The sequence below is a fragment of the Populus nigra genome, chromosome 6, assembly GCF_951802175.1.
Source record: "Populus nigra chromosome 6, ddPopNigr1.1, whole genome shotgun sequence".
In the NCBI taxonomy this organism is placed as follows: Eukaryota; Viridiplantae; Streptophyta; class Magnoliopsida; order Malpighiales; family Salicaceae; genus Populus; species Populus nigra.
The window spans coordinates 9676713-9702987 of record NC_084857.1 but is presented as its reverse complement, the minus strand read 5'-3'; the positions used below and the strand labels follow the sequence as shown (position 1 = coordinate 9702987).

Here is a 26275-nt window from a genome sequence, read left to right as displayed (position 1 = left end):
ATTTTTCTTTCTTCAATTGGCCTTTTTTTTCATTTCTCTCCATGTCTTTTATATTCCAACCTAATTTTTTTTCTCAATTTAATTATCAGACATATATTAATACTTGTTAAGATTATCTTTGAACTTGTCAAATCAACTAGATTACTTCATAACAACCAATATACGATTTAATTTTGAACCAGAACGAGATAAAGAATTGAACCGGAAGGTTTCAAGATTCACTTATTGGCCGAGTTTAGTAGCAATGTTAAACAGTTCTTCATCATCTAGATATTTTTTGTTACATTTATAACAAAAAATTTGATTTGATCCATAGCATAACACAAGCATGTAAATTGGTACATTTAAAAGAGTTTGGGTTCCTTCTCTTTTTTTTTTGACACTTTCATCCCATTTTTTCTTCTCTCTCTCTCTCTCTCTTCATCAATCTCACTGTTTAAGACCTGCTTGATTTTTAATTTATCTTTGCAAATTATTCATGTTTGCTTTATATGAGATCATCGCGATCTTAAACACATATCACACTAAATTATTTATGCTTAATTTTATGAACATTGATTTTTTTGCTATCATATAACTAAGTAAAAGTAGTTACAAAATATTTTAAACCTATCACTTAATCATGAATTTGGTTAGCTAAACCACAAGGTCTATATCAATCTAGTATATTAACGTTTCAATCTAAAAAAAAATATCACTAATATTTTTTTTTTAAAGTCAATTTATATTTTTAATCGGTCATCCATGTTGTTTTTGGACGTGTCAAATTTACTGGATTAGATTAGAGAAACAACCACAAGGTTTATTTTTTTAATTCATGCTAGGTTGGGTCATGTTGAGAAGTTCGAAGATTGACATGTAAAGTCGATTTAATAATAATATTAAATATTTTTTTATAACCTAAACATTTTTTATATTTATTTATTTATTTATTCAAGCCATCGGGTAGCACGGTACTATAAATTAGTATTAAGCCAGATAGAAAGGGTAATACAATATACCAAGAGAACTCAAGATAAATGCTACGCTTGATTGAGAATTTATGGAACGGAGATAACACTATCCCATTTTATTTATTTATATTTTGATGTCCATAGCATAATTACCAAGCCCAACCTTGATTATGGATTTGCCTGGTCAGGGTTGTTTCAATTTCTTTACATATAAAAAATAACATAATATTATTTCAAACAAAAGTTAAAAATTAAAATATTTATAGAATTGACTCAACCAGATCTCATCTAATTTGGTTAGTTTATTTAAATTAATCTGGTTTGATTGAATTAATCGAACTAACTTAATTTAACTAAATTAGCTTTCAAATTAATTTAACTAAATCAACCTTTAAATTAAGTTCGCAATAACCTCTTGGATCAACATGTTAAATACTATGATAGTTTTCGGTGAGGCCCAACAAAATTTAGTAACATTTTATTTTTGTATTTAAAATTATTATTTTTATTTTAAAATTATTTTGATGCTGTATAGAACCGTAGATGAGAGAATTGCGTTTTTCTTTAAATAATACAGTGAGTTTTTGTCTTCTTTTTTTTAATGCTACACTTGAGTATTTTTAATTTATTTAAATACCGTAGTTCTCAACCGCAGTTTTTTGCTTCTGTACTATTTTTCAAAAATAAATTTCCACCCGTGGTATTTCCGTTGTGTTTGTTTGGAAAAACACGGCAAAGTGTGGTGGTATATTTCTCATGCCCATCTCTGTTTTTCCCCGGGGAGATGTACGGAACTTCCCCTGCTCGTTTGGTCAGCTTCCTGAGCAAGTGTCCTTGTGTACGCCTTCTCTAGAATGAGCATGCTATATACTGATGAGAGCCCTAAAACTTCCAAGTCATGCCACAGTCCTTTCGTTTCAGCAAAAGACCATCTTACTGCCACAACAACAACGCAACATTCCAGACAGCCGTTCACAGGAATTGGACTCAAATCCTCATCTTCCTCCCTTGTGATACGTTTTCTGTAAGGAAAAAAAAAAGGCCAACTCTTGACCATTCTGTGAATGCCCATCTTCCCTATCTAATAAAGTAACAAGGAGAATTGAGGTTCCACAATTGCTTCTATTTAACCACTAATTTTCCGTTAATATTTACACAGTAAAAGACTCAATTTTATACCTCTATGCTACAAAAAGAATAATAATAAAAAAAATCATATTCGAATTTGCTTAGCTTTCAATTGGACGTTTACCATGAGGATCTAATCTGGGGATTGCATGAGCTGAGGTAGATGCAGTGGCAGTATTAGTATTTGAACTCGAATCAAATGTACGGGAATCAGATTCACCAAATGTTCTAGCAGTATCGGATGTTCCAGCAGTCGAAGACATTGCTGCTGGTCTACGAGCTCTCCTATATCTAGAACCAGGAACTCCAGGTCTGGTTGGTTCTTCTAGACTGCAAGTTTTCTTTGACAACAGGACAACAATACGCCGCATATCTGGCCGTAACTGTGGGTCACCTTGTGTGCATAGCAGCCCTAAATGAACACAACTTTTTACTTGTTCAGCAGCTGCTGAGGATGCTAGTACTGGGTCCATAATCTCCAGACTCCTATTTTTTTTGTGAAGCTTGTATGCCTGCACCAACAGCAAACCAAAACTTAAAACCACGCGAAGGCTGGAAAACACAATAATAGAACTATACAATTCCCCAAGTGCTTCTCCCAAGTAGTAGTAGACACCAGCCATTTCAGAACAGACATGTAAGGTTCTCCCTAGTCATAAATAAGGTTGCACACGCAAGTTTATTGAAAATGATTTAGGCGCCTCAACTGGAAACAATTTCCCAAAGGCAGCTTTACCATTCCATTGAGCCTTTAGGCAGGTCTTCCCACATCAACGCAGATATACTATCCAATGCCACGTGGATTTTATAGCTCTTTCCAAGATCACACAACGTTTACCTTTTATTTTTCCTGGTCTATGCTATCTGACATTTTCATTTATCAATTTATCTTAGCTTCCAGGTTCACCAAAAAAAATAAAATACGACCAGGAGTAGTGAGCAGAATTTAGGAATAAGTTCATTCAACCAACTTGCTCAGTACTTTTGTACATGTCCAAAACAATGTTTACTGGACATAACCTTAACTCAAATGTAGACAACTCATCAGCCAAATTTTTGTTTCCACTTTTCTCCTAAACCAAATTAAACAAAGGCAAAAGAGATGATTGGAGTCTCAAACCGAAAGCATTATTAAAACTGATAAACACGAGTAAAAATGAAACCTAAAACACCATGATATGAATTAGTTAAATGATGAATCATGTCCTTACCCAATCAAGTAGATTCTGTGCATCAGCATGCTGTTGACTAAATGTTGAATTTCTCTGGCCACTGATCAGCTCCAGAACCAAAACCCCAAAGCTAAAGACATCTGCCTTCACTGATAAATGTCCATGCATGACATACTCTGGAGCCATATACCCACTGTCACCAATCATAAGCGTATTATAATATCATTCACAAGCTTTATCATAAGCACTTGGACTCTGTCCAGTGATAAAAATATGGCCTATATTATTGTGGTTGGAATTGAAAGCATACTTGGTACCAGCAACACGGGTGTTGACATGTGTTTGATCTTCAGGGAAGAGACGGGCCATGCCAAAATCAGCAATCTTAGGAACCCATTTATCATCCAGTAAAATATTGCTTGCCTTGATGTCACGGTGGATGATGCAATTGTGTGAATCCTCATGAAGGTAAAGCAAACCCCGTGCAATGCCAATTAGTATATCATATCTCCGATTCCAATCAAGCAGTTGTCTTTTATCAGATTCTGCATGAAAGTGATCACAATGACTTTTTTTGTTTGGAAGGACGGTAATGTTAATGAAAAACCCAGTTGAATGGGGCATACATGTTCAAAATCAACTTTAGAAATAGACAAGTCAAAACCTCAAGAACTGTCTCTCTAACAAGGTGAACTAGCTGACAAAGACACAAGTTATTTATGAAACTACGATGGCAACAACATTTTTCTGGAATGAGTTCACGATGTTGGAATAGGTGATGAGCAAGGAAATCATCTATGCCTTACAAATATTTAATTCTGAAACAAGAGATCATGACTGGAAGCTAATTAAACAAATCAAAAGAACGGTTGGAATGAACATCATAAATAAATTAGAAAGAAAATAAGATCAGCTGAAAGTAAAACTTGTTTTTTTGTTTTTTTTAACTAAATATTGTATTGTTAGTTTCTTGGCACCAAAATTTAGATCATGAATGTGCTGCTAATTCTGCATCACAGGTTCTCTGGAAAAAAATACTGGTTGTAAAGGAAATGTTGGATTAATTTAATTCAGCAAGGCAGCTGAACAGATCACATTGCTTTACAAATGAACACATATTACATGATCCCTTTTAATCGAAAAAAAAATCACAGGGCTAAACAAATCACATGAAAATATAGAGCCACTACAACTTTCAAAGGTCCAAAACTCATTAATAACCCCAATCTGAGAAAGAAAATCCAAGTTCATTATATTAAGTTTTGCAGAAACATAAATCGGCTCTGAACAATTGTAGGAATTTAAATTGAAACTTAAACATGCTAGTGTTAGTCAATTCAACTTCATTCAGCTTATAAAAAACAAGTGCAAAATAATGAGACAAAAACATGAAAAAGGAAAAGGAAACTTAGAGTTATAGACTTTTAACTGGTACTTACTGAACAGAAGCTTGTCAAGGCTCTCATTAGCAACATACTCATAAACCAGTAGCTTTTCCACACCATGTGCACAATATCCTAACAAATTCACAACATTTCGGTGCTGGACACGTGATAATAGCTTGGCCTCATTCGTGAATTCTTTCTTCCCCTGATTTGAGCTATGGGACAACTTCTTCACTGCAATCTCTCTCCCATCATCCAACTTCCCCTATGTAAAACATTCCAGAGTCAGAAGAAGGTTCACTTCTTTGGCTAACAAGAGAACTAGGAGCTTTTGCCTCATCAAGATTGAATTCAAGATCAGAGTGTCTAGAAGATTGGGTGAAATATTTGGTTACCCTGAAGTGCAATGGAATAGCTTACTAGCAGGCAGCGGCAACATATACATATGGCTTTTCCCTCAAACAAGTTATAAGATGAAAAATGTGCTCTCATTAACTCTACTACAGAGTGATGATCTCTCATTAATATGAAGCTCCTTAAAATTACGAGAACTTAAAAATTTACTACCCAAACATTTGTTTACACTTGCTTCATACAGTTGGATTATTAGGTTGCTTACATCTTCAAGGCTAGATCTCAATGCACATGTTATTTTGTTATATGTCCCTCAGATACCAATGGTATGCATGAATGAGATGAGGACCCCAAAAAGCAACTGCAAACAAAATTTCTAAACACACAAATAATGATAAAATGATACAAATAACCATCAATTCTTCATCTCAAAAAGGGGGGAAAACCCATCAATCCTTGAAAAAAAAATCAACAAGATGATAAAACTTCTTCCAGTTCTTTTAAGCAATTTTCAAAGTGACCAGCAGAATTCGGGGTTCACTGCTACACCCAATTACAGAGAAATAATTACCTTGTATACAGGTCCAAATCCACCTTCACCAAGCTTGTGAGTTGGGTGGAAATCTTTGGTAGCAAAGACCAGAGTTTCAAATGAAAACTGTTTCTGTTCCCGTGCAGCAATAGTCTCCATGTCCTCCTCTCCGAGTCTCTCTGAGCAGTCAAGTGACATATCAAAAAATCAAGCACAAAGATCATAAACGGGTTATACACATAGCATCTCAGAACTTACTCCAAAAGAATGCACTGGATTTCTTAATTACCTTTGCTTGAATTGAACTTGAAAGGCTTCAGCAGACTCTTCAAGCAATTCTTGAGCTTTGTCATAGTTTTCAAGAATTGCTAAAAAAAAAAAAACAAGACCATGGGAAAGTACTACCACAGAAGATAAGCTCTGAAAATTTCAAGTGAAAAAAAATGTGATTTTGATTGGTTTCTGGGTATTCAAGTTCTTGAAATCATTGATTGCAATGGGAAAGGTGACTTGACTGTTCGTGGGATTTTTAATAATAAATTTTTTTTACGATTTTTAGGTTTTAAGATGTTTTGTATTGCGGTAATTTAAATTTTTTTAAAATATATATATTAAAATAATTTTTATTTTATTTTTTAACAATCACATTTAAACAAAATAAATTATAGTAAACGCGTTGACCCTTTATTGACTTGCCTTGATTTTTGTAAAAAGTACATTTATTTTGCTTTGTTATTAATTTATTATTATTATATCCATGCGTGCGTGCGTACATATACATACATCTTTTATATATATATATATATATATATATATATATATATATATTTGACTTATGTATATCAGCAAGAGAAAAGTCAAAACCAAAATAGGGAGCAGGGGAGTTTCCGGGAAGAGGGGGTTCATGTTTTAACCAAAACGAAAAGATTGTGTGTTTGGTGTGCAAGTGAAAGATAGAATTACCGCCAATTACGTACTCATTTTGTTTACCTACGAGATAAAGACTTTTCCGCCCGAAGCAAATTTGCTACGGCAAGCAAGTAGCGACAGGTTTTGGTTTTTGTCTGGGCAGCTGGATTTAAAAAAATAATAATAATTTACATTAATTTTTTTTATATTTTATGCTGATATAAAAAATATTATTTTAATATATTTTAGAATAAAAAATAAATTTTAAAAATTATTTTTACCAAAATATCTAAAGAGTACCGTTTATGATACGTCTTCTTGTAGAAAGAGAGAAAAATTTCAAATTTCCAATGATGCAGTCTTTATGCAAGATTTGTCATGTGTTTCTTTTTTAGTTTCAATATGTTTTTAAAATGCTTTTAAAGTGATTTTTTCATGATAAAAAATAACTTTAAGCTTTATCATGTTGATATAAAAAACATATAAAAAATATTATTTTAATATATTTTTAATTAAAAAATATTTTTATAGAATTACTTTGTAATGCATTACAAAACACATATTAATATTATGTTTGGGGGATTGCGGATGCATTCCCAAATAAGTACTAAATCACTCATGCAAACTTTTTTTGTTGATATTAATTTTTTTTTAACCAATGACATTGTTATTCTCAAAACTCCTTTTTATTTAATTTTACAGCTATTAAAATAAATACTTAAAAGAACTTTATCGATTTAAATTATAGAATCAAAAACCTATTTATTCTGTTAAATTTTATCTTTTTATTTATGCATTTTTTTAATTTGACAGTCATTTCTTTTACAAACAAAATGGTTTTTTCATTGCAATCTTAAAGCAGATAAAATAGAAAATTTATAAGAATATAAAAGATTTAAATTTAGGAAATAAAAATGTATTTTTTTACACAAAACCCCCTTTTCATTGGTTTTTTTTTTTTTTTGCAAGATAGTGCCTTTTTTTTCCCTTCATGATCTTGGTTCTTCATGTAAAATCTATCATGGATTGTAGAGTAGTTTTCAACTAGTAAACATAAAATAATACCTCAATTATTTTTATATTATTGCGCGAGGTTAATAAATAAATCAAAATTCATATATAATTATTTATAAAGTAATTATTAATGTCACTAGAAAAAAACTTTGATCTTACTTGAAAGCTATGTCATAGCTGTATCATTTGTTAGAAATTATTTTAATAATTTTATTTGAGAAGGATTTAATTATAAAATTAAATAAACAAAAGGAACAAGGCCATTAAAAAAATCAACTGTGCACGTCAAGTTTGTTTTTTAAAATGAACAATTTGGCACGTTAGTCTAGTATTTTTTAAATAAAATGGATGACAAGTCCACTAGTATGTTTTTTAATCATATTCGATGATTGCAAAAGCAAGCTCTGAATTTTTGGATACAAAACAATTTTCAAAATGTTTGACCTAAGTAAATTCCATTTACAACAACAAAACACCGTGACATCACTCTAGAAATTAAAAATCAAATAAAAAATATATATATACAAGTTTAGTCTCCTTTTCATGACATAGTTTAAGAGCAAAGTTGCTTTCATTAAACTTTTTTTTTCAAAGATAATTTATTGCCATAAGAATTAACCTTTTTTATGGCTGGTCAAGACCTTTCTCTATCCTTTTATTTTTTAAAAATTTTCTCTCTTATCTTTTATAATCCAAGGATTGGAACGTGATGAATTGAAGTTTAAGGATTAAAACATCAAAATATAAACCTACAGGGGCCAAATATGTAAAATTTGAAAACTTAAAGGACTAAAGTATACTTTTCCACACACTAGGAACATTAAAAAATGAACAATTCCCCTGTAATGCTGTCCATGGTAGCTTTGACCATAGGAGTTACAGAATATATTAAAAATGCTTAGGTAAAACACTATATCAATCCACGGCAACCCTTTTTTTTTCCATCTCGTCAACTTTATTTTTTAATTGTACCCTTCTAGAACTATATTATTAACCAACTTGTTATAATTTGTTACATAAGAATAAATTCAATAAAAAAAGACCAAAGTGTAAAACAATGATAAATCCCTCAGCCATTCTTTAATTTGCTAGAAAAAGGTTGTGTTTTGTCCACCTATTTTCGTTTTTGTTCCCTCACAGTCTCTATAGTTCTGTAAATTTAATTTTGATTCAAAAAATCATTTTCTTAGCATTTCATACTCTAAGTTCAAGAAAGTAAAGAGAAAATAACAAAAACTATGAAAAATAGAGGAGGTTATTGGTTTGGTCACATTATAACAACAAGAAAGATTGATGCCAGTGTTAACATGGTTTCATTCAACAAGGGGTTCCATTTAGATGTTTTTGAATTTGTATCTTGTTTTAAAAAAATACTTAAAGATTGAGATAGAAAACTTCTCCCCTAGTTTAATTTTGTATTTTGGACAATTTTTTGGGTTTTATGGATTGACAATTTGTGTCCTTTTATGTTATAATGGTGTTTATTATGTGTTTTTAAGAAAATATCAATTGAAAAATAAATTTTTAAGAAAAAAAATAGTTCCCTCCCAAAATTTATGGGCACCAATATAATGGTTAGATTCTAGGTATGGACGACATGTCATCTAATTTTTTTAAAAAAAAAGGGTAGACAAAAGCCTAGATGTGTGAGTTTAGGCTTTGTTTCAAAGGTCCATACATGTTGGGCCACTTGGGCTTGTGCTCACATGCTGTTAATTTATTTTTGTTTTTTATTTTTTTTTTGTAATTTCACCTCTAATGTTAGGTTTCTTATTAGATTTTTTAATAATTTTTTTTGTAATATTTGGTTAATTTTAAACTGGTCTTCATGATTTATTTTTGTCTGCTTTTTATAAAGTTATCACGGCCTCAAACAAATGTCTCAATATTTTATTGATGTTCAATGATGTGAATATTTATTTTTATTACCGTATAATTAAACGAAAAACTATTTTATAGAAAATAAAGTCTTTAAACCTAGTGGAGTTTATAACTTGAATCGTTTTCTTTGCATGTTGATTTAGATTGACTGAGAATTGAGTTTTATAATTTATTTTAACTTGCTTTTTATGGTATTATTGTAATCTCAAGCAAACATTTAAATATTGTGCCGGTGCTCGATTATACAATCATTTATTTTTGTTATTGTGTAATTAAATAAAAATAGTTAAAAATCAATTACTAAACATGATAAAATTCATGATTTGAGTAATGAATTTAATGGGTTAAACTGTTCTACCTGTAATTCAGCACATGACAATTATTTAGCGAGGCATGTGGAAATAATGAACCTGGAGCAATAAGTTTATTTTATAATTTATAATATTCCTTGACTTTGTTAGATTTATCCAATCCCTCCGTCCCAAAGATTGTTAACATATGTTAGGACTTAAAATATAAAAGTGAGAGATTTTATAGTAATCACGCTATAATTACAGGATATTTATAACATGGAAGACACAAAATTTAAAAATAATCTTACAATAAAAGAGAATTATTATCATTTTTAAAAAACAAATATGAATATTTTTTTCAAGTCTAATTATCCCTCACGTTGCAAGGATACAATAACAACAAGCGTTGAGTGCCAAATTCACTAAACACAGTTAACAAAATCGTCAACTATTTGCATGTTTCTCATGTAATTTCTACTTGAAAATGAAATTGGCGAGGAATCTTCTGTTTTAATATGGTGCGAGAAAAAAAATACGTGAACGAATATTAATTAGGGTTTTCGTTTAAAAATTTCAAGATTTGAGATTTTATAGTTCAGCATATGACTTATTTTATTAAAAACATGAAGAGAAACTCTCTTGATTTATTTTTTAGTGATCACGTTCTCTTAATTCTTTTTTTTTTTGGTAGGGATCACGAACATGATGATATTCCACGGTTTTGTTAACTATATATAAAAAAATAAATGAATTAAAAAAATAAATATTTAATGACATGATTAGGGGTTTAAAAAAAACTGACTAACTAATTAAAAAAACCCAACAAAAAATTAATTGAAAAAATTAAATCAAGAAAAAAAACTAAAAAAACTGATATAAAAATCACCTGGTCTGATTTAGTTTCAAAAAATTCAAAACCATTTGAATTAGACTAACCTAGATCGATTCTTCCAGAATTGAAACAAAGAAGAAGAGGTATGGAAAGTTTGAGTGTACAATAAAGACTTTCCTAGTAATTGAGGGGTAAATTTAAGAGTTACCCTTTATTTTTTATTTTTTTTAAAAGAAAAGAAAACAAAAGGGAAAAATATATTTTAAAAAAGGGAATTTCATCAATAATGAATGTAAAGAAAAGAAGAATTTTTTTCGAGCAACAACAATAAATCAACCACCAAATATGTACATGTGAACCCGGATTCCAACGAATCTGTCTCCCTTCCCTGTTATCTTTCCTTCTCTCCCTCCGGTTGTCCTTGACCTTCCTTCCATTCTCATCCTCCCCACTAATAAACTTAAGACTCCAGATCTCATGCTCACCACCACCACCACTTCGGAATCAAACCTCGACCCAACGTTGGAGTAGTATTTCTCCATCGTAGTGATTTAATCTCCCATATCCATGTGTGTTTTCGTGGCTCGAATTGGGTCTGATAATCTGAGTTTTCCATATAAGCAATTGTTTTCTGGGTAGATTATCATCTGGGTTTTTTTGAGTCGAGGATACGAGTGGTTTGGAGGATATGGGGGTTGTGTTAACTGGGCTTTAAGTGGCTTGGGATTTATTTGTGGCTTGTGATGGTTGAGTGGTTTTGTTTTTAATTGTGGCGACTGTAGTAGTCGCGTTGCCTGTGGTGGTAGCCGGGATGTCTGGTGGTTGTTTAGCTGTAGATGTGTTTGGATATCAGGTGTAAATCGCGGTCTTTAAATTTTGAATTATATTTTGTTTAAAAGGAATTTTTTTGAGGTTGATTTGATGCGAAAAATATTTTTTAAAAAATAAAAATAATTTTTAAATAAAAAATATTTTCAATTACCATCACTGTTGCAACCTTAAACAGATGAGAAGGAGGGTATTTGAGAGATCGGTCACACTCTGCTTTTCAAAGATTTTAATAGTTTTTTTACCTTTTAATTTTTTTTAATGTTTGACTTATTTTTACGTTCATACATGTATAGAGTTCTTCTCTTTCTAAATTATCTCTTCAGAACTAAAATCAGTACAAAAAACGTGTCATGATTTTTATGTGCCACCTGTCATCACTTACCTTCCGTCAACTCTGCTATCCTGGATGGAGAGACCTATAGGCTATAAGCCTATAAGCATTGCTAGTCATCAAAACTGCTTAATATAAAAAGGGCTACGAGGTAGTAGATTATCTAGTCAACCGAGTTAATTATTTTTATTAAAGTGATATTATTTTTATCTTTTATAGAGTTAATTATCGATAGTGTTTTTTTTTTCATGTAGATCCGTGCTTGATAAAAGGAGTGAGGAAGATTAGAGAAAATAAGGTAGAAGAAATGGGGTATTATGATTATTTTATCAATTTGTAAAATTTGCTTTGATATAGGATGAAAGTGTAATATTAAAAAAATTGATTGTAAAGTGAAAAAAATTAAAGGATTATAGGAGTAATTTTTTGTTATAGATTTATTATGACAACTAAAGGGAAAAAAATTGAAGCGTGGTGGTTGGGGTCACAAAACTTTTTTTTGTTTTTTTTTAAAATAATTTTTTATTTTAAATTAATATTTTTTTATATTTTTTAATTATTAATAAGTGAGGATGGAAATAATGATTCAACTCGTAAAACAATCATGTTTATATTTACATTTTAAAAATGTTTTTTAAAAAAATAATTTTTTTATAATAATTTTTTTGTGTTTTCATATCATTTTGATGCGTTGATGTTAAAAATAATTTTTAAAAAATAAAAATATTTTAATACATTTCTAAATAAAAAACAGTTTCACAACTCAAATCAGCTACCCGCCCCTCAAACCAAAGCTCTACCCTGCGTGTGATTTCATTCACCTGACCAATACTTTGTTCTTCAGCAAATAAATGCCTTTTTTTTCTTGTTTTTATTAAACAAGAGTTGAATTCGAGATCCACTTCAAAAGAATGCTTGCTGATCAAGCATAGAAAAGATTAAACATGAATTCGAACCAACAAAATCAACACTTCTCCTCTCTGGTCAAGAAGATGAGCTAAGAGGCAGAGTCAGCCAGCCATTTGTTTTATTACATGATTCTCAACCTTTGTTTGCTAAAATAGAATCAACCTCCTTCCCATCATCAATTTTTGTTATTCAAACCGTATATTAAAAACTTTAGTTTGAAACCATCACACCCACATCGAACTAACACGTGTCACCGACGCCAGCTTATTCAGGGAGAGATCAAGGTTGATTGGGGATGCATGATCTCTTAGCTCACACGAGACCTCCCTTAAAAAAGAGACCCTGATAATCTACTCATTAACCCTAGCTAGGACCATGGTCTGATTTTCTCAAGTTAAGTAAAGGTTGGTACGTGAACATGGGGGCATCTCTGCATCACAATTGATTGTTTTAATCAGAAACATTATGAAAGCCACCAAACCTTGACTTCTTTGTTATTAATGTTGTTTAGCACCGCCGAAAGTTGTTGAAACACGGTGAGAAAAATGATTAGAGCAGCTGCAATTCTGCATCTTTTACTTTGAAACAAAAAAGAAAAGAAAGTGAAGGAAAATTGGCTTTTGTAAGAGAAGGCTGCCTTCATGTAAACTAAACAAATGATAGTGCACGTGGAAAGAATATTAGGGGAATGGCTGCAGCCTTGCACTACTGTTAAGTGATATAGATGTTCAATTAACGAATTGAAAAATTAAAATATTGTTTTGAATTTATTTTTTAAAATGTTTTTTGCTTGAAAATATATTAATTATTTTTACATTAATCTATTAAAAAACACAAAAAAAAACAAATTTTAAATAATTTTTTATAAAACGCTGGATGGAATTATGTTATCTCGGAATAGCTAACAGAGAAAAATTGATTTCTTCAGATAAAAAGAAAAGAAGGCTGTGCCAACAGCAGCAATTCCCATTTAATTTTTGTCATAAAATCGAGGTCTGAATCCAAAACCTCCTAGCCAAAGGAGGATAGAAGTGCTGGTTGAGCAATGAATTCATTGGAGACAGGTGTTACAAGCATGTATTTGATTTGCTGGGATAGATTTAGAATGTGATTCGAAGAGGGGATAGGATTTTTGATAGGTTAGGGCAGCTCAGGACAGATTATAACAGACCTACTTGATTAACATGATGGAGGACTGCCATGGTTGCTGAACATTTAAATATAATGTCCCTGACGGGTGATCCAAGTAATCATTTCAGCTTACCTCTAAATCCGACAACAATGATGATTTCCATGCATATGCATCTAGGGCTTTCCTCTGACACTGAATGTTCTTGCTATCCAAATTATTTTTTTTCCCTGGTTGTTTTGCAGGCTTGTGGAGCATTTTTTTCTGAGTCCTAGCTGTGACTCCTGAAACAACGTAGGGAAAACCATCTATTTTTTTGGTTGAGAAAAAAAGCCTTGTTCTTCCATGCACTCATGGATCCTTGAACTCCTATATCAATTCAGAGAACTCAATTTCAATACCAAAGGAAAGCTAATCCTACAAGATTTTAACAGAAGTAACAAGTCTCCTGTTTACTCAAGTTTTGTTGGCCTGTACCTTACCACGAGGTGTTTGATGCTTTAAGCATCATCAAATGTGAAAGCAATCTTTGCTTCTTATTCTAATCATCTACTAGTTTACTTCCATATCATTTTTTAACACACGTCTGTCAGTCCTCATAACAAAGAATATACAGCACAAGGAAACTCCAAAACAGAGGAAACACCCACTCACTTTATGTACTTTACAAATGGATACATTTAGTATACAAGTAACTCAACTTAGCCCTTACAAATAATAAACAAAACCCACATGATGAAATGATGCAAGGCTGAGAAAGAAGAGAGGCTGGCGTTGCTTACCCTTTTCCTTTCCTTCCCAAAGATATTTAAAAAACTGACAGAGTGTTCTAGTCCTAACTGTCTAATAAACTAATACCTATGCACCTGGCACTGGAATCTCTGTTGATCACTCCAGCTTTGCAAGCCAGGCCCTTTCTCAAACATACAAATGACAGCTTGGCTTCACTTCACTAGCCTACACACACATGCACTCACCATCCTCCTTCCCCTCAAAAGGGGATGATAAGCTGAACCCACCAAAAAATTGGGCTTACTTGGACATCAAAAACTGTTAAAAGGAAAAAGAAAAAGAAAAAGAAAAAAGAGGGCAGACTTTCAATTTCATAGTCCACCAAGATCACCAAAAAGACCATCGCAGGAGCCTCCCCCTCCATCGAGGGGCTTCCCACGTGAAATATTTTTCTCAAAATGCGGCATTGCATTTGGTCGTATCCCTTGAACAAGAATGCCAGGGCTCTTCCATATTGAATTTGCAGCTATTGATCAACCTCAAAAATTCAATCTGCATTACCAAAACAGATGATAAATCAATCAATTTCTATCCACCTTGACTACACATTATAGTTTTTGAAGAGAACGTGACACTAGAATTTGACTGAAGGCATAGCAGATTTACCTATTCTCTTCTTTGATGAGGCTGAGAACAGTTGCACTACAGAGCACCGTCTTCTAAGTTCCTCACACGTTGTTCCACATTTCTTAGATCACGAAGATGTTGTAAAATCTCTTGCAGCAGCTCTATCCCCTTATCTCCTTTCCTCAAGGAGGTCATGCAATGCTTAAGAAACTCTCTATCTGCCTCAAGTGCTAGTAGCCTTTCATAGACATGATCCACCTCCTCCTCAACAGCGAGCTTCTTGCTATTCATGTCAAATTTGTTAACCGACTTTTGCAATGCCACAGAATCAAACCCTTCCGAGTGCCCATTTAGTATATCTTCACTTTCTGTGTCAATGGCATCAAAAAGTGGGAGAAGTCTCTTTGCCTTTGCACCGATGTTTCTTCTTTCTTGATGATGCTTTCCATTCATTTCCTTGTGTTGACCATTTGCAACTCCATTTGATTCACTGCTATAATCACAAAGCTCGCTGTAGCCATTGCCATTCTCTTGATATAGATGCTCAATTGGTTTTATGTCCTCGAAATGTTGCTCCTCCTCATCACTCAGCATAAAAAGCTTCTCCTCCAAAACCTTAAGTTGTTCTAGAATTGATACCCTCTCCTCCTCGAAATTAGCCAATGATTCATCCAGATATAGAACTGCGTCAACTGGAGTATTCGGGTGACTACTTTCTTGATGGTTATCAAAGCTTTCAATTACTTCTTTCCCTTCATGATTCAAGTCGACAGATAGTCCATCAGTATCCTCGGCATTGCTACAGGAAGGCGAAGTGGTTACACTTGTTGTGCTACCATCTTTCCTTCTTTTCAACATTATCAATTTATCTTTCATCTCATTATCCTGTACCTTCTTTCGATATACTTCTAGCTCCTTTTCTAGCTCTGCTTTCTCTTTTTCTCTCTTTACCACAAGTTCGCTCAGAAGCTGCATAGCTTCCTGGTCATACTCTGATTGCTCTTCCATCATTCTCTGATACTGAAATGCTTCCATCTGCATTGCAGCCTTCTCTTCTTGAAGTCTATTTATCATTGCCATTGTCTGGCTGGCTGCCACTGCAGAGGCGCTTCTTTCTTCTTCTAGTTCTGCATATAAAGCACTTAACGTTTTCCTTTCAGCTCTCAGAGCTGATTTCAACTTCTCCATAGTCAAAACTCCATCACCTGCTTCTATGTCACTAATGATACTCCCGTCCAAAGACTCCTCCGTACCAGATTCTCTTCTTTCAAGCAGTAGCAGTTTCTTTTGTATGTGATGAAGACTATCCATAGAAGTTGGCGTATCGGGCATTTTATCTTCCTCAAGCTCATTGCTCTCTGTATGCAATGATGGCTCGCCAGTCTCCACAGTTATGGTCCTAAATTCTATTGCATCTTCCTCAGCTTGCTTAGAGCCTAATGCAATGAACAATTCAGCTAAACTAAATCAAATAAAATCATATGCACATACTGTAACAATTAAGTTCTGAAATGATAGTATAAGGAAGTAAGCTTACCATGATCTTCATATGCATGATAATCGGCATCACTAGTTGAAGGGTCTTCCTGCATGCAAGAATATGAAGGAGAAACTTCTTCGACATAATGAACGTCATCAATTTGTTCCTGATCAGGAATTTCAGTTCCTATCGAGACATCTGCTTCTATTTCATCACTTTGCATTTGAAGTACTTCTTCAGACACTGCACATACTACGAACTTATCAAATGGGAATTCAATATGGAACATTAAGTAAAATTTAGATTAAACAAAATTGAATGCGTACCTTGGTTGTAATCTGAATCCACGTCCTCTCCCGCTATCAGTGCGCTTTCTTGAGCATGATTGCCATCATTAGAAGGGGTATGAGTTGGTTGAGCAGTGGCAACTTGCTCACATTCCTCCTCCACCAAATCCAAATCTGAATGCCTACTTGAGGAGCTCTCTTTCTCGAGTATTTCCCTCGACTCAACCACTGCAACCGAAGGTTCCTCCTCATTATCATCGACCGAGAGCAATGGCACTTCCTCTTCTAAATTGCTCCTGTCCTCCACAACCAATTCATATTGTGTTCCAACTTGCTTATCAAACTCCAAAACGAAATCTTCATTGCCACTGTTTTCCTCCACTGCCTTCTCGTGTCTCTTTGGAATTTGTTTCTCTGTGGAATTGAAACCGATCAGTTCAACTGGAATCAAGTGACAATCATCTTGATCAATGTAAAAATCTAGATGCTGAGGTTGAATCTCGGTAGCCGTGTCTTTACTGCTGCCAGCTTGAACCATCGCAGGCACCTCACCAGGTGGGTTATCCAATTGCACATTCAAATTATCCTTCTTGACCGGTTCTTCTTCCTTTTTCATAACCATTTCTTCTTTTTCACCGTCATGAGCAACCACTTCCTTGCAATAAAAATTGGAAACAGAGCATGAAAAATTCTGCTTCACTTCCTCTTCCATGTTTCCAACCTCAATTCCCCGGTTCTCACCAATCCCCTGTTCTCCTTCACAGAAATCACTCACAAAATCCGATCGTTCTCTATCAGAATGATCATCTACATCAACTGTATCATCAACCTGATGTTCCAGAACCAAATTTCCTTTCTGGGTAAAATCCGAATCACCCCAATAAGAAGGCTTAATTAGATAGTAATCATCACAATATAGTTTTGTGTCCAAGCAAACACCACAGCAAGAACACTTCAAATCCTCCTCACCATTTTCACTTACCTTATCACCCCCTAAATCTTGAAGGACACCAAGTTGAGTCATCCAAGGAAAGAAGGCAAACTTGCTCAACGATTCACCATGCGATGATGATGATGAGCAACCCTCACACATATCTTGCGATTCGGCAAGTTTTCTATGACTTGAACAGTAGCCCAGTTTGGAAATCTCTTTAGCATGATCATCACACACAAGAGATCTATAAGAATTCTGGAAATTTGCAGGCTCAAAGAAGTGATCAAGCCTAGAACACCAGAGACAGGGTCTTTTAAGGCCAAAGTAATCAGCAAATTTGATAATTAAATAAGAAAAAAGAGAGTTTAGGATGAGGAGAATGATCAGAATCCATTCAAGGATTGCATAGACTAGAATAAGAGTGATCTTATTGGTGTTTCTTTGAAGCATGGTTGCAAACTTGTTACCAACCATGGTTCTTGCTATGTACAAAGAAACAGATGGAGTATGGTAAGATATCAAAAGATGAAGCTAAATGGCTTCAATATACAGAGAGATATTGAGGATTATCGAAGCAGAATGTTATCAGACAAGAAGACTGAAACTGTTTTCAATGAGAGAGAGAGAGAGAGAGAGGGAGGGAGGGAGGGGAAGAAGTGATGAAGTAGATGGAGAAGTGATTTTATTTTACAATGTTGAAAAGGCGGTTTGAATAGGAAGGAGCCAAACCAAGAATCAAATGCCTTGATACAAAAATTATTTTATAATGTTTGAATATAAAATTTGAAGGTTTTTTTTTTAAATAATAACATGAATATATGTTGAATTTAAATGCTATAATATTTTTTTATTTTCAAATTCAATGTTTTTTCTGTTAAAAAAATTGTTTCTGTTATTATTTTTTATTTTTTATTTTTGAACATCGGAACTTCAACATCCAAATAAGGAGAGAGCCATGTGTGTGTGTGTGTATATATATATAAAATAAAAAATAAAATAAAAAAACAAAAGAGGCCATTTCTATTCCCCACCTTATTCTTCGGCTTTCTCTGGGAACAAAAATGGGGTGGCCCACCCACCATACCAATGAGTTGGTGGACCACTCTCGAAATAAAGTAAGGGGCCCAATCAGGACGCCAAGATGCTCCAGTCCATTATGCATCTCTGTTTTCTCTTATCTCATGAGGTTTCTTTGTTTTTATATGGATTTTTGTTTTCTTCTGCTATTTATTTCTCTGTCTTTTAAGAAACAGCGCCCCCTTTAATTTTAATACGATAATAATGTGGTAATAATTGTTTTTTAAAATATTTTTTATTTATATTTTATATTAATGTATTAAAATAATCTGAAAATACTAAAATAAATAATTTAAAGTGAATAAAAAAATAAAAAAATTAATTAATTTTTTAAAATATTTTTGAAATGCAAAAACAAACTATTAAACTTTTAATTTGCTTGGGTTTGAACAGAAAATTTTCTGGTTTGGATGATCTCATCAATGCCCATTTCAAGGTTGAGCATGGATAAATGTTTCCCGTTTTCTTTAGGTTACGTTTATTATGTTTGTTAATAAATTGTGGCAGTAAACTAAAATTCGAAACGACACTTCAATCACCAAAATCAACGACGATGAGATTGTCCAAGGCAGTTTACCTTCACACAATATGCATTATCAAGGTTATGGAGATTAGGCAGTCTTTAATTACAGATGCATTTGAATTATAAGTTATGTGGCTCGAAACTGAACTTTCGAATTAATTGCCGATTCCAACAAGAATTTTTAGCAAGAATTATATGAACGGGAGACTCTTTGATATATTTACAGTTTTGTTTCTAACTTTTTAGGAACAGAAATTAAAAAACAAATTGTTTGTTTTATATATTTTTCTTTTAAAATAAATAAAACCAACGATTACTATCACGATTTTTTAAACCATTTTATTTAGCGTTCGAGATTTTTAACTCGTCCCTTTTAAGGAAAAAAAAACAACTAAAGACCAATGATGTTTTCATTTCATCAAAATATCAAAGCTATATGCATTGTAGATAGTGACAAAGTTGTCCTCTGATGTTAAAATTCAAATTGAAAAAAAAAACACTAAAATGGATTAAGGTTTTATTGTATTTCGCCTTGGATTGTAATGATATAATTATTAATTTATCATTTTTAAAAAAATTCAATGAACTTATTATTGAGAGTAATATGATTTTTTTGCAAGGTTTATTGGTTAGGACAACTTGGTATTTTTATATTTTTAATGCACTGTTAAATGACTAAAAAAATTTTAAAAGCAAAAATTATTTAACTAGAGTCTAATGATTTTATTATTATTATTATTTTCATCCTTGTTTTTTAGTTATAATCAAATTAATTGATACCAATTTAATATTTTAATAGATATAAAATATAATTTAGAAACCTGAGATGGTTGACACATGCAACGTATGCGCTCGTGGATGGGAGGCGCCACGGTCTTCTAGCAACACACGCGGTGTTTTCTGGCATTTAAACGATAGCTTTCGCGATGGCTTTGGAAAGGCCGAGACATCTCCTTTAGTATGGAGAGACACGTGACATTGTTTGTTGATGGTGTGTCACTGACAAACTCTTCTCTTTTTTTCTTTTTTTTTATTATTCATCCTCTCGAAAATCAGTATTAGTCATTCAAAATTTCAGAGTTGTCATCTTATTTATTAATATTTCAACTTTAATCTTTTTTTTTTCTTGGCCCTCTTGTCGAATTTCAATTTGCTTTAAATTTTATCATTGAATCCATAATTGTAATTTTTTATTTTTTAAAAAATTTAATTAAATTAACCTGTTTACATGATTTTGACTCAGGAGGTTCGGTGGAAATTCGAATTTGAATCGACCACTAAAGTTCCGTGATCTCTGTTTTTTTTTTATTTATTTAAAGAAAGGGAATTAGGTGATCTCTTTTTCGGTCAGTTTTTTCTGGAAATTATTACGTGTTGACAAAATAAACAAGACTCGTGAATTCAGAATACTAATAAGTAGGTGTTGCTAGTTGGGTTGGGGTAGGCTGAGGCTGCACCGCCACAAACCGACCACCCCCATTTCATACTTTCCGGATTTTCATAATTATCATGCCTAAGCTCTAAATTATGCCCTTGTCAGGACAACACCACACGTGCCAATTGCCATGCAGCACTTACCAAACAAATCTCCATCTCTCTCTCTCTCTCTCTCTCTCTCTATATATATATATATATGTGTGTGTGTGTGTGTGTGTGTGTGTGTTAAAAGTGGAAGGCGAGATTTAAATAGCAATTAAGGGAGGGGGGGGGGGGGTGAAAACAAAGTAAAATTGCGGATATAGACTAAGGTTTTGGACCGTTCATGTTTAAATCTATCAAATTCAAATTAAATAAATGATTAGCTCTCGATCCAGTAAAAATGATAAAAATTTAAATACTTCTTTTACTTTTTTTTCTTTTGATCTCGTGAAATCCAAATCATGTGAATTGATACAAAAACAGAAAAGGAAAATGCTAGCTGGAATTGTTTTAACATAAAATTTGAAACGTTTCGATGTCATCATTGAGTTTTTTTTCCCAAAATAAGATACTTTTAAAACTTTATTACCAAAATGAGGTACTTTTAATTTTATTTATCAAATCATGATATTTTTTCTGTCATCTAATATCTCATTTGTCCATGTCATTTTCTTATTTGATTTTTTTAAAAGTAAACAATCATTTTCCATGTCATTTTAATAGAAAGCATTTAAAAAATTATTTGATTGGATTAAAAAGAAAAACAAACAACAAAGATTGAGATTGGAAGCTTAAATCGACAGAGAAACTATATAAAATATAAACCATATTAAAAAAAAAACTCCCGTTTTGATTTTAAATTAAGGAATCCAACTCTGTTTTTTTTTTTTTGTTTTTTTCTGCGTTACCCCTCCAAATCGCTTTTGCTTTAGTCATGTTTACACCAATAATACTCCGTGCTTCGATTTTGCTATACTAATCACATAAGCATACTAAAATAATTTTAAAATATAAAAAGATAATTAGTTTAAAATTTAATTTTTTACTTAGAATTAGTTTTTATATATTTTTAAATCATTTTAATATATTAATATTAAAAATAATTTTTTTAAAATAAAATAAAAAATATTATTTTAATACATTTCTAAATAAAAATTATTTCAAAAAACATTTCCAATTACTTTATATTCCCTCCCCCTCCGCTCTTAGTTGCTTTTGTTCAAACATATAGATTTCTGGTTGCCAGCTCAGAACTATATGACTGGAGTTTGAGTATGAAAGGTGTCCACACCCCTTTCTTGCAATTTTTTAACCAACTAATTTACGCAGCTTTGAAATATTATATATGTGCGGGGAAAGGGAAAAAAAAAAAAAAAACCTTGGAGAACTCTTTTGCTGGATTCACCCCTCTTTAAAGGTCGATCAACTCTGTCTTTCCCTTTTAACTTTAAAATTTTGACCAAAAAGACAATATTCTAATCGCCATGAGAGTCACATTATAATTTTCAAAAGAGGAGCTAAAACTTTCTTCTTTCCATACCGTTTTGCAATTTAAAAAGGCTCCCTTCAATATCCAAATCATCATCCCCACCCCCAATATTTTGTTTGAATTTATTTTTCTCGAGAAAGGTCCATGCTGGTTCAAAAAATTGCTCACATATTTTGAAATTGGCATAGTATTGGCCCACATTATTCTCCATGGTCCAAGATTACGTGCCTAATTCTGTAAAAACTTCAAATCTGATGTCTAGAGTCTAGGCAGGAACATAAGATTGATCAAATCAAAAGGAGAAATGTTGCTGGTGCCGACCAACGCCGTGGTCTCAATTAAATGGAGGGGCCATAATCCTCATGGCCTCGCGTGGTTGTAAAGATATCACCCGGCAAATAACAAAGTATTAATTTAGCTTAATCTTTTATAATAATTATACACCCTGTTCTCATTTCCAATCATGACCCTTCAACCTTAATTTTAAGCATTCAATTTAGCTGGTCGCAAATTTTGTTTTCTATGTCTTTTTTTATTGTATAGTACACAAGAGCCTTTAAAGTGCTTAAATTGTAATTAGTAGAATTTTATTAATCAACATGTCACGTCATCTTCTAGTTTTAATGTGGATCGATACTCATGAAAGGAAGGCTTGATATCGGTAATCAAACCTTAGTCCAGAAAGAGGATCCGAATAATTAAAGGAGAAAAAAAAGTTAAGAAAAATAATGGAATATAAATTTATGATGTTTTTCAAAAAATGTAATTATGACTAATAAAATATTAAGATTACCCGCGTAAAGAAATCCCAGTTTCCAAAAAAACAAAGTTACTGAAAATAGAAACATAATTTTAAAAGTAATATGAATTATATGAATTATTAAACTTCCATCTAGGTTTGCAACTTTATTCGATGCTTATAGGATTATAGAATATGGTGATCGACGAAGAATGAGAGAGGTTTGTAGGCAGGGGCGGAAAGAGAAGTGCTGGTAGGGCCCTGATCCCTACAAAGAAATTTGTTTTCTAGTTCCTTTTTTAATAATATTTATATTTTAGCTTAAATAATAAAACAATTAACATTTTAACTCTTTTTTTTTTTTTTTAATTCCGACTCTGTTTATAGGGATTGTTAAGAGGATAAAAAGGAAGCCAGGGCTACGAAACATGTGCATAAATTCCATTCTTCTTGCATTTACAGGGGGTTATAAAAAATGTGTTTTGTGTATATACCAGATAGAAGTTCAAGAACATGATCTATATGGATTTTAGAATTTTGTTTTTTCAGATAAATTGTTTATTTAAAAAACATAATTTTTTTTACGGGATTATCTTGATGATTTATTCATCATAAACACATTATTTGAAGATCATAATAAATTTCTTATTTTTTTTCATGCAATTAGTTAGATCCTCTTCTAAATTAAAATTTAGCTACCCATATTAAGCTTTTTTTTTAATAATCATCTACATCAAAGCTGGAATAAGATTTGACTCTACATATCAAGTTTTTATTTTCTAATTACTCACATCAAAACTACAAAATTATGCGGCATATTAGTTAATAAAACTAAGCTATAATTTATAAAATACCATAGTTACAAAGTATGCACGTCTATTTATTTAAGGTGGATTAAGGTTGGAAAGGGCTGTGTAAGAGATGGATGACCGTAAGAAAGACGTCATATTTTTTGTCAAAGCTTCTAAGAAATCTATTTCAGTTGAGATAAGCACTGATGGTAGCTGAACTGTCAAATCTACATGGCCCGGTCCCCGGTTCTTCCTCCAGGGCACTGTTTTAGGCACCCTTTCACATTGTATTGGTAATTGTGTTTCATTAAAATTTGATTTGTTTTGCTAAAATTAAATGTGGTTTATATTTTTTGGATCGTTTTGATATGATGATATTAAAAATAATTTTTAAAAAATAAAAAATATTATTGACATGTATTTCGACATGAAAAACTATTTGAAAAGTACTCGTAATCACATTGTCAAATACGCTCTTTCTGGGAGGCAGACCCTCCTTTTTCTCTGTGTCTCGGTGCTTTGGATGGGAAGGGTGGCTCCTTGGGATGGGCCTTCTTTCTGGTATGATGGACTCAGTTATTAACATGATGGGTCCAGCTTCCGGGACATCAAGCTCGCCGGTTAATCTGCAAGGTTCTAGGAGGGCTAATTTTGGTTTTTAGCATATCTTTTCAGATATTTCCGTGAAATAATATAATTGATGAAAAATATTTAAATAAAATAATTCATACATGTCACAATTAAAAAAATAATTTTTATAGCTTGTTGCTATTTAAAATAATAATATATAGGCAGGTAAGAGGAGAGATGAGAGATGAGAGGTAAAAAAAAAAAAAACTCAAGAGATATGTTAAAATTTCAATTATAATATTATCAGTATTTTTTTAAATAAAATAAAATAAATAATATTAAGAAAAATCATCAATCGTAGACTAAACTTACGACTGAAAATAAAGGATAAGCCACTAGTGTTTGACCAAAAAAAAAAGGGTGCTCTCGGGTCACTGTTAGTGACCTCATCTTATGTAGCGGTCAATTTGGTCCCAAATTTTAGTCCAAGCAAGCAGAGGTGTGATTCGGTGATGGTGTGGAGCGCCTGTGGAATTCAAGGTCATGAGGTCATCTCTTTTCCCTGCATAGCTACTCCCCCAGCCTTTAGGTGGTACCGGACCTATGGTTACACAGTTTAGTGCCGTTTGGTAAAGGATTCGCACAACCTGCGTTTCCAAACATTGTGCTGTATGACTTTGTATTTCAAAAATATTTATATAAAAATTATTTTTTTTTAAATTAATATATAATTTTAATAATTTTAGATTATTTTGATATGTTAATATTACAAATAATTTTTAAAAATAAAAAATATTATTTTAATATATTTATGAGTAAAAAATATATTAAAAAACAACCATAACTACACTTTTAAACACGCTGAAACTTATTTGGAATTACAGTAATAATATTTTTTTAAAAAATATATTAATTTTTTTTAATATAAACATATCAAAATCATTAAAATACACACAAAAAAATACATTACTTTATTTTTTTTTCTAACTAGAACACTTTTAAAAAATATTCACAATCATGAGAAACCAAAAAATAAAAAAAAAACACTGTATCAAACACCTCCTACTCTCCATTTAGTTCAAGGTGCTTGTCGACATTTAAAACGCTATCTCATAGGGTTCGGTAAGCTTTATTTATGTCGGTAAACTAAAATTTCTTTGTGGAGCATGCCCGAGCGCTCCATCAATCCCGCAAAAGCGAGAGAACTCCATTTTCCGAGTCTTCATGCTTCTATATGCAATATCTTCATCATATATGCTAAAGTGATTTTTTCAATTATATCAAATACATGTACAATATCTAATATATGCATTTTCAATTGTTTTCAATGCAAATTTATTTTAAAAATAATAAAATCAAATGATATATATATCCCTCCTAAAGTATTTGTTGTGATGATGCAGTAGCTCTTTTTGCAAAGAAACTAAGCAAACATAGAATTTTGCAAGATTCGGAAACTCTTACCATCCTTTAGACATCAAAAAGGTAGGTAGCATAAGAATATTAATTAGTACAATACATACAAGCAAGAACCGAAGAATAAATTACTAGTTTTGTCGGTCCTTATTTTATTTTCTAAAATTAATTAAGTGTCCTAATCTGTGGTCTTCTTTCCCATGGAAAAGGATCGAATGATTAACAACATAGGAAAGCAAATAATGACATGAAAAACAGCTGTGGATTTGTGATAAATAACAGGATACCACTAACCAAGAAAAGAAATGAGAAAAGAGGAAAAGAAGGTACAAGAGGAGGGAGAAATGAACAAAGGCAAATTCTACAATATTTATATCAATGGGGGCTGGTATGCCGCGGTAATGATGGTGATTTGAGAGTGTTTGAAGAGGTGGGACATGGGTTCCTTCTCTTTTCCTATGCTTTATTATTGCCCCATGCATGTTTCTGCTTACCTTACTCTCCTTTTGCTTTGTTGCTCTCCCCTTCTTTTGGCTTT

At 32.3% G+C, this 26275-nt stretch overlaps 2 protein-coding genes across 4 annotated transcripts; both read right to left on the bottom strand.

Annotated features, from left to right (window-relative positions):
* Positions 1–2055: 2055 nt before the first annotated feature.
* On the bottom strand, positions 2056–6050 carry LOC133696703 (cysteine-rich receptor-like protein kinase 43). Its single transcript, XM_062118969.1, has 6 exons — positions 5814–6050; positions 5564–5703; positions 4693–4903; positions 3564–3798; positions 3293–3446; positions 2056–2593 (listed from the first exon to the last, which is right to left on the bottom strand). The coding sequence occupies exons 1-6, from the start codon at positions 5875–5877 to the stop codon at positions 2183–2185; spliced, it is 1215 nt and encodes a 404-aa protein (XP_061974953.1). The 5' UTR covers positions 5878–6050; the 3' UTR covers positions 2056–2182.
* An 8238-nt stretch (positions 6051–14288) lies between these two features.
* Positions 14289–18379, bottom strand: LOC133696508 (myosin-binding protein 2). Of its 3 annotated transcripts, none has more exons than XM_062118709.1 (4): positions 16819–18379; positions 16550–16744; positions 15052–16469; positions 14289–14937 (listed from the first exon to the last, which is right to left on the bottom strand). In XM_062118709.1, the coding sequence occupies exons 1-3, from the start codon at positions 18185–18187 to the stop codon at positions 15088–15090; spliced, it is 2946 nt and encodes a 981-aa protein (XP_061974693.1). In that variant the 5' UTR covers positions 18188–18379; the 3' UTR covers positions 14289–14937; positions 15052–15087. The 3 variants fall into 3 exon arrangements, with proteins under 3 accessions (XP_061974693.1, XP_061974695.1, XP_061974694.1); XM_062118711.1 differs by having other exon boundaries at positions 15052–16448; positions 16819–18378; XM_062118710.1 differs by having other exon boundaries at positions 16550–16735; positions 16819–18378.
* Positions 18380–26275: the final 7896 nt, after the last annotated feature.

Excerpts from the sequence above, each read along its gene's own strand:
- LOC133696508 (XM_062118709.1), bottom strand. The coding sequence starts at position 18,187 with ATGGTTGGTAACAAGTTTGCAACCATGCTTCAAAGAAACACCAATAAG. Across the intron at positions 16,745-16,818 it reads GGATTCAGATTACAACCAAG|TATGTGCAGTGTCTGAAGAA; the intron begins GTACGCATTCAA and ends ATAAGTTCGTAG. Across the intron at positions 16,470-16,549 it reads TCATGCATATGAAGATCATG|CTGAATTGTTCATTGCATTA; the intron begins GTAAGCTTACTT and ends GATTTAGTTTAG.
- LOC133696703 (XM_062118969.1), bottom strand. The coding sequence starts at position 5,877 with ATGACAAAGCTCAAGAATTGCTTGAAGAGTCTGCTGAAGCCTTTCAAG. Across the intron at positions 4,904-5,563 it reads GATTTGGACCTGTATACAAG|GGGAAGTTGGATGATGGGAG; the intron begins GTAATTATTTCT and ends TGTTTTACATAG. Across the intron at positions 3,799-4,692 it reads CCTTGACAAGCTTCTGTTCA|AATCTGATAAAAGACAACTG; the intron begins GTAAGTACCAGT and ends ACTTTCATGCAG.